The sequence below is a fragment of the Pholis gunnellus genome, assembly GCF_910591455.1.
Source record: "Pholis gunnellus genome assembly, chromosome: 19".
Lineage (NCBI taxonomy): Eukaryota > Metazoa > Chordata > Actinopteri > Perciformes > Pholidae > Pholis > Pholis gunnellus.
This window is the reverse complement of record NC_136546.1, coordinates 14,743,770-14,755,224: the sequence shown is the minus strand read 5'-3', so window position 1 is coordinate 14,755,224 and position 11,455 is coordinate 14,743,770. Positions and strand designations below refer to the sequence as shown.

Sequence of the window (11,455 nt, the reverse complement as noted above, 5' to 3'; positions counted from 1 at the left end):
GTACTGCTTTACAAAAGTACCGTAAACATGTATTATTGTTTGCTAAGAATTAAGAAATAAACAACGCAGTGGATTAAAAACCACTAGAGACATTATTTCATGTGTCAATATGTAAATAAAAAAAATATCAGTGTTACATATTACACTTTTTGATATACAGCTGTAAACGTCCTCTTTGTAATTTGACCTTGGTTGTGCTGCATTCATCAACTTCATTCATTAAAAAATGTAAGGTTTGATCAACGTGAATTAATTGAAGTTATCTTCGTATTGTTTTGTTAGACGATCTGCTGCAGATGCAAGGGAGGGAATTGTGGGACAAAAATAAATAGACAAACTGCTATCTATTTACAGTAAACTCAATGTATTCCCCCAGGGGAGGCCCTGGTCTTCACTGAGAAAGAGAAAGAGAGAGAGAGAGAGAGAGAGACAGACAGACAGAAAGAAAAGAAAGTATAGAGAGAGAGAGAGCAATAGAGAGAGAGACTTACAGACAGAGGCGAGTAAGTCAGAGTGACACACTGACATGCAGTTGGTTTTGAATCAGGAAATTGAAGACATTTTGCATCTGGAGTACTTTTGAAGACACCAGCCAGGGGACAAGTTCAAGGTATTTATCTGCTTGTATGTTTATCTCACACAACAGAATGCTAACAATAGCGCAGGCAATGAACAATCGTATCAAAAAGTGTTGAATTTAGAATTAAAAATAGTGAATTAATCAACTGTTATAATGTTTTAAATGGAAGAAAATAAAAATACTTGAAAGGTTGAACACTAATAGAGTTTTACTGGTAGGCTATGAAGTCACATGATAATCATAATAGAACCGCTATCATTTGGGGACAAAAACATATCTTTAATCACAGAAGCAGTCATAAACTATATTGTGGCAACATGAAATTAAATTTAGACTGCTCAAAATACAGTTCCTAGTGTGTGTGCAGAAAGCGTGCTGAAAGTATTCGTATAGTAGGGAAATGTTGCAAAGGTCAGTGAATATGAAGCTTATTTTCTTTTAACTTATCACATGAAAACCGATATGGGATGTATACTTAAGCTGGAAAATAACACTTAAATAGAAAAAGAAAGTTTGTGATTTCCACTTGTAATATTACCGCCACACTATTAATTACACCTCAATGGATATTTTTAGGGGATAAAAGCTCTTTGATTGTCACCATGACAGTTAATCTCTGAAAGTACGTTTTACAGTGATATATTTAAAGTTATATTGTTACAGTGCGGACCACGCTGACATCAAAAGCCATTCAATGAACAGCAACAGCAAGACAGATAATGTGTGACTACAAGTCCAAGCCTCTTACACACATTGTAACTTTAATAAGCATTAATCCATTCAGGTTATTCAACTGAAACAGGCTTCATTTGGCTCTTACGACTATTCTTATAACTGTTTGGTTCAAGTGAAGTACAACCTTTTTTTGATCATCGTCAATTTTAGATTCAGAGAAAGCAGCTATAAGTGCACCATAAATGAAAAACATGATGCTTTCACATTGACGGTAATAGTTCACAGTGAACTTCTGCATGGGCCTGTCACCTGTTATTTCTCTATTTGAAATATGGCTGTGTCATAAACTGTAAATGCAAATTATATCAGATGGAAACATGTTTTCCACTTCCTCCTATGAGAAGCAATTTATTTTGAACACATTTCTGTAGAACTCAGCGCTGGGCATGAACTCACACAGCGAGCCCGGCAGTGGGAGAAGAGGAGACGGAAAACAGTTCCAATAAGGCTCATCTGCTTTATCAGGTAAGAGCACAGAAAAGAACATGCTGAAACCATCTGGAGGCTCGTAGCAGCAACCGGTGGTACTTGATCATTATGCTGCATTGTATTGTGCAGTATAACTGAAGAAGATTGCCATCATAAATGCAGGATGGGCTGCGTTTCCAGTGGCCAGAAACGAGTAAACGATGGCACGTTCTACAAAGGAAAACACAACTTTGAGGCCTCCAACTCGCCGAATCACATAGTAAGTAGACCATTGAAAGGAAAAGTTGAAAGCACAGTAATTTACTGTGAGTTGACGTGAATCTATCTTAATTACCTTGATTTACTTGCCAGTGTTTTTCATTGACTTACTGCACATTTTGAATGTTAAAAAAATGTATATTTTTTCTGTTCTTCAGGCACGAAGTGGAAACACCTCTTTGGATAACGGTAATCACTAAACACAAAGCATACACCAACTTTCCTACCAAAAAATATCAGTCCTGCGTTTGTGCAGTCAACTGAGCAGAGAGACATTACTCGAGTCCGAGTCGATTTAGAGATTGAAATCTCGGTTGTGTTTCCTCTGGTCTCTTCTGGGGGAAAGATGAGATCGTAAACTTTGTTTTCATGACATGCGATGTAAAAACGATGCTGCACTGATGCTTCCTCTGAAATAACTTTGCTTTACTTGTCTTTAGATGAAGTGTTTGTGGCACAACATGACTTCACAGCGACCAACAACAGTGATCTACCTTTCAAAAAGGGAGACAAACTTAAGATTTTGCAAGAGTAAGTGGCCTCGTCCTGTAGCCCCTAGAATGCAGTGTGTATCCAGCAGCAAGTGCAACAGATCTTAGTGCTTCTAACCTGAAAAAATGTAAATGATGTGCAACGTTTGTAGAAACGGAGAATGGTGGGTGGCGAAATCGTTGGCGACTGGACAGGAGGGCTTAATACCATGTAATTATGTAGCCAGAGCAGATACACTGGAGGTGGAAAAGTAAGAGTCAATTTGATACATACTATCAAAATCAAAATTTGATAAAATGTTAAAAACATTTGTATAGATGTTTAATTAGTTACATTAAGTGTGTTTTGTGGTTGTCTCTTCTGCAGATGGTTTTTCAGGGACATGAGTAGAAGAGAGACTGAACGACTGCTTTTAGCCCCTGGAAATAAACCGGGTGCCTTCCTAGTTCGAGAGAGTGAGACCTGCAAAGGTGACTGCCATCAGTCTCCTTTTTCTGTGAACACAAATCAGACCTTCAGTGGCAAATTGAAAAACACGCGGGAATATGTCCAATTTCAAAACAACCTGCAACTGTACGACCTATTTGTTTCCCGCTCAGGTTCCTTCTCACTGTCAGTCAGAGATCACGAGACGCAACAAGGAGATGTGGTAAAACACTACAAGATCCGCTGTTTGGACAAAGGTGGATACTACATCTCTCACTCCAACTCGTTCCCAACCCTACAGGAACTGGTCAAATACTACACTCGTGAGTAAAAGACTTTGATCGAAGCCTGCGTCATTTAAAAAGAAGCAGATATGCGTACGTGTAGGTTTCAAAATGTTAGCTAATTAGCAACGATAAAACAAACATCATGTGTTGATTTGCATTCAGGTGTGGCTCACTGCTGAGAATTACAAGATGTATGCATTGCCTTTGAATTGAAGGGGGAAGTTAGACCCTTGTGATGTGTTGTGCATTTCCTGTGTGAGAGAAGTGATGCTCTTTCCACTCCTGTGACTAAACCACAAGATAAGAAGGTCAAATCTCTAGATTGGCTGCCAATGCACGGCAATTTATGAGAAAGAAGTACACATACAAGCTTTCTAGTTTATTTAAGGGAAGGAGAGCTCATCAGTAACTAAATTTAGCAGCGAAGAAAGTAGAAAAAAATATTGTTTATTACATCCGCATGTTTCTGGTTTGTGGTGCAGGTACGGCAGATGGGTTGTGTCAGCGGCTGTATGCTCCTTGTAAGGTTAAGGCACCCGAGCAGCCGTGGGCACACGACGAATGGGAGATTCCCAGAGACACCCTGAAAATGGTGAAGAAACTGGGGGCCGGGCAGTTTGGAGAAGTGTGGATGGGTGAGAGAAAGCTAACGGTTCATCTTGTCGTCGGCAACTTTTTAGAACCCACGACGGTAGGCAACAGCGAGTGAAGTGCCCTGTTTTCATTTCTACTGCAGGTTATTATAAGAATACCCAGAAGGTCGCTATTAAGACCTTGAAGGAGGGAACGATGGAGCCCGAGGCCTTCCTGCAGGAGGCCAACCTGATGAAGCAGCTGCAGCATGAACGACTGGTGCGCCTCCACGCTGTGGTCACCATAGAGCCCATTCTTATTGTCACTGAGTTCATGGTCAATGGTAAGACAAAGAGTTTTTTTTATGATTAGGTCTCTTCAATGCAGGGTGATGAATTGTACTACAAATATTTGATGATTGTGATGATGAGGACGAGGCTCATATAAGAAAAAGTAGAAGAATTCTCACATTGTAGAAGCTGGGACCAGAGAAAACATACGTCATTTAGCTTGAAAAAAAAAAGAAGTAACTTTGAATTGATCATCATAATATTTGCAGTACTGTCGATAGGCCAATTATTTAAATTGATTAATTGTCGAGCTCTATTGCAATTTAAAATAACGTTACTTTTGATTTGTCAGTCTTTGTTCAAGACTCCTCTTGTGAACAAAACACGTACATGGAGTCTCAATCAAATCCAAGGAATTAAACACATTGTGAAGCTTATAATATTCAATTTATTAGACTGTGTATGAGACTTAATTAATTATAGGGACCTTTTTGTGCACATAACATGAGGTATTGGATTACACTATGCAGTAAGGTTTGTTGTGGAGACAACTAAATAACAAAAGAAACTGTAGACAAAAAAATTACCTGAAAACTCTATCAATCAAAATTTAACATCAAAATGCATTATTGTATACAAAAGCAATGATTGTAACCTTATCGCTTACGTATGCAACACTCAAATTGCAGCAGCATCACACACATATGGTTGCTTCCTGTTTAAGACGCTTTCTTTGTTACCTATTTTGAGTTGTGAGTTTCTACAAAACAACAATATGTCTTTAAAAATGCTGTCTTTGATTCATGATTCATGGTGATAAAGTTATCCTTCTCCTTTTCTCATTTGCAGGATGTCTTCTGGACTTTCTGAAATCAGACGAAGGAAAAAAGATAAAGATAAATAAGCTGATAGACATGTCAGCGCAGGTGGGCAACTTGATTCTAATTGCACAATTTCAACAATATGATCACTTTGAATGTGCAGAATTCTATCTCGTATGTGGCCTTTTCATAACACCGCTCAATGATACAATGAAAGCGTTTTCGATGCTTTTTAATTTAGTTTTTAATTTGTATAAATACAGCAACTTTGTTTGCTGCTGCTGTTGTTGAACAACATATTAGTATGCACCGATTTTTTTATTCTCTGACAAAAACCAAATTGCCATTCTTGCTGACCTCAAGGGCTATTTATACACACTAGCTTCTCTTTTGAACGAGTTATCGTATGGTGCTCTGACACCAGCTATGGTGCTCTGACACCAGCTATGGTGTAAATACACGTGGAAACTGTCAGCAGCAGCTGTGTGGTTTCTGTGGTGGAGCGTTAGCGTGTCTTGCTTGAAAGCCTCACGCTACGTCAATTATTAACATCCGGACAGGAAATCATGCTATTTTTCCATTTACAGTGAGCTCCCTCAGAACTCTTTTGCCCCTCCAAAAAAAAAGGCCTTTTGACTTCCTGAGAGTTGGCACATCCTGTTAAACCCTCTTTGCTGCCATTAAAATACATGCAAACAACTATTCACACACACATAGACACACGTGCTGTTGCTGCAAAACCGTACACACTGATAAAAGGAAACCGACACATGCAGTGTGTGTAATAAATCCATTTACTCTATGGGTTCAGTGTGCTGTAAAACAGATATGCTTCAAATTGTGTTATTCCTTTGGACAAATGAATGACCTACAGCTTCATTTCCTGACTTTGCATTTGATCTGATAATTCCTTTAAGAAGCTTTTTTTTTACAATAATTCTCTCTTCCTCTCTATACGACAGGTAGCTGAAGGCATGGCGTTCATCGAAAAGAAGAACTACATCCACCGAGACGTGCGTGCAGCCAACATTCTGGTCAGCGACACCCTGCACTGCAAGGTGGCAGACTTTGGCCTGGCCAGGATCATTGAGTCGGAATACACAGCTCAAGAAGGTGCAGTATGTGCAGTGTTTCCCCACTATAAATGCATCCAGTGCCGAAGCCAAGAGTATTTATAGAGCTTTTGATTAAATTGTACATCCTTATCCCGGAACATGAGGGTATAAATCACATTACACAACAATAATTTGGCAGATGGTTTTGTCCAAAGGGACTTACAATAAGTGCACTCAAACTCAAAAGAAAATAGATTTAAATGTTGAAAGGGCAACCCTCTCGAATGAAGAGTTTAAAAGCCTTTTTAAAGAAACAAGATGGAAGAGCCAGCATGTGGCATAGACGTGAAATACTGTAACGTCTTTCTATGTTTTTTCTAGACTGCCTAAAATAAGGCCCAACAAGCCCAAACCCCTAACACGTGTAAGCTTTCACTGTGGAATATGAACCCTCCCCAAGTTGCTAAAGAAATTCACAGAATAAAAATATCGAAGACCTAAGTGTCCTCAATGGTGGCTGTGGTCCTGAATGCATCATTTGAGTTGCATCTCCATGCAAACATCTGTCCTATGCATACACAGCTGTGGACGATATGGATACACTCTTCCATCATAGTATATGACATGTTACACCTTGATAGCAATGTACTGTATATTGTGATTACAGTAAATATTTCAGAAATTTATTTGAGAAAGAATTTGTATATAATGATGTTGGGAATGTCTATTTTTTGGTAATCCCTTGTATTCTGTCAATCATTGCCAGAAAAGCAGAGAGGTTAAAGACATTTACACCTCTGAATAAATGTTACAGTAATATCTCTTTCTGTATTTAAATCTCTATTGTGTCAGGGTACATGTTGTCATATTACACCACATTAAGAGGTATAAACACACATTCAGACACACACTCATGCACACACACACACCTATTCTCTACAGTTCAATAAAACAATTTCTTCTGCTTTTTTTTTTAACCCTCTTTCTGGCAACTATAGGAGCCAAATTTCCCATCAAGTGGACGGCTCCAGAGGCCATCAATTTTGGCACATTCACCATTAAATCGGATGTGTGGTCCTTTGGCATCCTGCTCACAGAGATAGTCACCTATGGAAGAATACCCTACCCAGGTACCAGCAATGTTTGTTTTAATCTTTGAAGAGAAAAATGTACTTAAGCTCAAATTACATTTTATTAAATTGTTTAGAAATGCAAATGCTGCATTGTTACTTTGCAACTAAAGAAATTGCACAATATGATGACAAAAAAAAATTATGTTATTCTTATATCATATTCTAAATATTATTTTTCTTAATCAGGAATGACCAACCCAGAGGTGATCAGGAGCCTGGACAAGTTGTACAGGATGCCGTGTCCGGACGGCTGCCCCAAGGAACTCTATGACATTATGCATACGTGCTGGAGGGAGAGGCCTGAGGAGCGGCCGACTTTTGAATTTCTGCAGAACACTCTCAACGACTTCTTTATCGCCACGGAGGGACAATATGAGATGCAGCCGTGATTAAATAAAAGGTTTCCTGTTGATAATCAGAAGACAGCAACATGTTCTAAATAGAGATGTGGGACCTGAATGGATAGCGCATGAGGACCAACCAAAAGTGATAGTTTTTTTTTTTTAAACATTTTAAATGGACACATATTTTAAGCCTTCCTTTTGAGTGAATGTAAAAGCTATTCATAGCGTCCTCTATCTAGAGCAGCTAAGAACATTTGAAACATGTTAAAGTCAGAAAGGATTCCGTTCTGATTAGGACTGATGTATGATGGTACGGAATATTTCAGTACATGCATAATGTAAAATGGCTTTTGGACCCGAGGAAGTCAAGTCGGCACAGGTAAAGTCACAGATGAAACATTTGCTTGGTGCACAGACAAGCAGCCTGAGATTACACGCACAATACTTTGCACTTTTTTAATTCCTTCAGTCATGCAGCAGGTACAAAAATAAGAAGGAGGCTTTTTAATGAGAATTTATACTTGCATACATGTTCTTCAAATAAAAATATTTACTTTACTTAGAACTTTGGTTTGTTATTGTATTTCATGCCACTTGGTTTAATTAAAGTGCTTTAAAACATGTTCCACATGCACTTTAAATCAAAGTTTTAGAGGTTACAATAACTTTTTACTGAAATACTCTATCATGCACTTAAGTACGCTTAACGTAAAAGCTTTACAAGGAGGGACATGTTTAAAGGCCTCTTTTTTTTTTAGCAGTGTCACATTATAAAAGAAGACGGCACTCTGAGTGAGGCTTTGCATGCACAGGATGCCCCATACAAACACAATAATCACACTGAATAATCACTTCTGCAAACAAAAAGTCTGGGATGTTGATTTTAGTTTAAATAGTGAATGGAGGAAAATGCAAGTGATGAGTGATAGCAACTCAAACACTAACTTTACGACAAGTTTGTGCGAGAGACGAGTGCCGCCTCCAGGAAGCTTTTAAAAGCAAGAGACTCTAAATTACGGTGGTTTTGATCCTCAAGCTAAACCACCCGTTGGGGCCCCAGACAGTATCTTGAAGATAAGACATAAGTGGAATGGCCGCAGCAGCCAGGAGTAAAACCCTGCCACTTCCTGAGTGGACAGGAAACAGGAAGTGTGAGTCAGCATTCCTTAAATGCCACACAGCTATGAACACAGCTCACATGCCACATTGGTTGAGGTCTTCACATTTTTGTGTGTAGACAAACACATGTTGTTATTTGGTGGTTGAGAAACAGACTTTTTAAAAAAAAATGTTATCTAATCTAATATCTACTGCAAATAAGACGGGAAAAAAAATATTCACCAACTCTCTATTGATCAAAAGTAACACGCAAGATGCACCATCATCACGGTAAGCGTCATCTGCCATAAGTCTAGAAATATTATTACTTATACTAATTGTCATTACGGAGTGACTTCATATTTATGGAACACTGGCCAGCAGCTTTCCTGTTGAATCATCAGTCTGTAACAGCGATTGCAAAGGCTTTTAAAAATTATACATAAACTTTGGAGAGTTTCCAACCGATACAACAATAAGAGAGCTCTAAATCAGCAGCATCACTTACAATAACTGCCTGCAAGCGTATTATAGCTGCCACTTTGGCAGACAATTTAATATTTCTTATGAATGGAAGAAAAGACAGTTTAATGGCAGTTTGGGCTGTTTAGCACCTGCAGTGTCTTGGATGTTTACCTTCATTCATTATGGAAATGTGCAATTCCTCACAGTTATGTGGTTACTTTTATTTTCTTAATAAATAAAACATATATAAATGCATACACATTACTAAAAGAAAGTCTGAAATGTGAAAAGCAGAAAATGAAAGTCATTACTATACTCCTGTCATGCTGCAGAGGTCAGTGTCACACAGTTTAACATGGTGTACTCGGCAAAGAGATTGTCGTGCCACTAAAGACGTATGAAGGCAGCAGAGTACTGGTCAAGTTCTGTCCGTGACGGGAAATGAGAAGAAGAGAGAGAGACGGAACGACATGCAACCAAGCCCCTCAGTCGGGTGAAAACTATTTTCCTTAAATGCAGTGTTTTCATTGACTATTGAGGATGCAACATACAGCATGGAAATGCATCCTAAAAACATACTGCACCTCCTCAAACTAGATATATTTACACATTTCTTGGTCACAGCTATGGTCACACATTCCTCATAAATCGTATTTTGGTCTACCATCAAACCGTCCGCTAACTACTGGGCCACACTGTGCACACACGGATCCTATCACAGCTACCTGTATTCATTAAGTCTTTATTTGTCTGTCTGGCTTTCTTTGCATGTAACACATGGTTTTTGGGGCTGGCAGACGTTTAAGCAGAGCAAATGATGTTAAATTAAAAATTCAGTTAACCTGGAAGGCTGAAAAGGAACAATTACAATACTATAAGTCTTCTTTTTTTACTCTAGAACAATTGCAATACATATAATAGATAATTTAGCTGTTTAACTAAATATAACGGTGGTGGATTATCCAATAAATATGCTAAGAATCCATCTGTTGAGCATAAGCTGAGATGATTTAATTTAATGCAAAATACTGTAGATGTTATGGGACGCAGCGACTATTTGTGATCTGTCTGTCAGCTGATGAACCGAGGGAACTACCATTGATCACGTCTCACGCTGCCGTGGGATTGATAAGCAGTCTCACCTTGAAAGGAGCCATAATGTTAACACAAGATGACAAACATGTGGGGTAAAGGTTGCGAGGCCTAATCACCCTCTCCCCTCCTTCTGTTCATCACTGCTGCCTGAGAGGAATAATGACGGGAAACGGCGGCTCATACACAGATTGATGAGTGATCCCTGCAGAAGGCAACACGTCATTAGCATCCACTGAGGATAACCTCGGCGCTGTCCTCTGGGATGAAGACGAGCACATCGCCACAGATGAAAAGAGACGTGCTTTCATCTTCCTATAATGTTGCTGTTTTCAATGGCGTTCAATTGGGATTATGCTCCTCATAAACGTGTTTTCTCTCCTTTGATGGCTTTGATGTCGTTGTATTAATGGAGTCCATCAATCAAGAGTGTCCGGTCCAATAGATGCAATAGCTCTTGAAATGATGACAGAAGATGCATTCGAAACAATTTGCAAAATGAGCATTTGAAACATAACAAAAAGAGACGGATTTTGAGAGGGAAACTAGGGCTTGTAAACTATTGTACAAAACTTTTAAGTTCCATACAATTCACAGATTTCATTTACTACTTAAAGTCTTGTGTATACACAATTAAATAACCTGTTCTCTGACTTAGACTTAGAAAAAAAGAGCTGAACTGATTACTGTTGTAACTCACTGTGCACAAAATACCTGACTTTATGAGCTCATTTGCACCAAATATAAAGTTTTGTTTCCTTAACTGACAAACAATTAAATCTTATTTGTGCACCTCATCTGTCAGGAATAGCTACAAACACGAAAATAGCTCTTTGGAGCAGAACACGTTGCTCTCTCTAACGCTAGTCAGTAGTGAGCGCTCAATGCTAAAAATAAACGATGAAGGGGGCACTCTTTACTTGGCTTATGTTGGACAGAGATATACAGCAGGCTGATTAAATTCTCTTCTATTCTCACCAATGTGAAGTCTTGTGGAAGCCATTCGTTCTAATGGAATTTACTTTGGTGGGGCCAAAACTAAAGCACACACTCTGTAATTTATGGAGGCCTGCTTACTTTTTGTCAGGCTGATTGGGAAAGACTTAGGAAACCATCTGACAGATTGATATTTTCTCTGATATACGAGTCTATGCCAATTCATTTACTGTCGGAAGCCTTAAAGCCAGGAGGTAGCAGGAACCCCGCCGCCCCCTCAAATGTATCTGGTAATTGACCTCAGTGGTTGTGCTCAATGATGAACCAAGGGCACCAGTAACTACAGGGAAATGTAATTATATGTGCACTGTTGCAGTAAAAAGTACTGAAGGATACTGCTGGCCTACACTATGCGGGCTGAAATGTACCCATTTAATAGTC

At 38.9% G+C, this 11,455-nt stretch overlaps 1 protein-coding gene across 1 annotated transcript; it reads left to right on the top strand.

The window, feature by feature from the left end:
• The first annotated feature begins 1,710 nt into the window (after nt 1-1,710).
• On the top strand, nt 1,711-7,975 carry blk (BLK proto-oncogene, Src family tyrosine kinase). The gene is made up of 13 exons (XM_079180570.1): nt 1,711-1,780; nt 1,907-2,003; nt 2,161-2,191; nt 2,443-2,533; nt 2,646-2,744; nt 2,861-2,964; nt 3,094-3,243; nt 3,690-3,842; nt 3,944-4,123; nt 4,920-4,996; nt 5,854-6,004; nt 6,945-7,076; nt 7,266-7,975. The coding sequence occupies exons 2-13, from the start codon at nt 1,908-1,910 to the stop codon at nt 7,466-7,468; spliced, it is 1,467 nt and encodes a 488-aa protein (XP_079036696.1). The 5' UTR covers nt 1,711-1,780; nt 1,907; the 3' UTR covers nt 7,469-7,975.
• Nucleotides 7,976-11,455: the final 3,480 nt, after the last annotated feature.

What these genes read in the sequence shown, in the direction of transcription:
- blk (XM_079180570.1), top strand. Translation starts at nt 1,908, where the DNA reads ATGGGCTGCGTTTCCAGTGGCCAGAAACGAGTAAACGATGGCACGTTC. An exon ending in CCAACTCGCCGAATCACATA is followed by an intron (nt 2,004 to 2,160) that starts GTAAGTAGACCA and finishes TCTGTTCTTCAG; the next exon opens with GCACGAAGTGGAAACACCTC. An exon ending in AAACTTAAGATTTTGCAAGA is followed by an intron (nt 2,534 to 2,645) that starts GTAAGTGGCCTC and finishes CAACGTTTGTAG; the next exon opens with AAACGGAGAATGGTGGGTGG.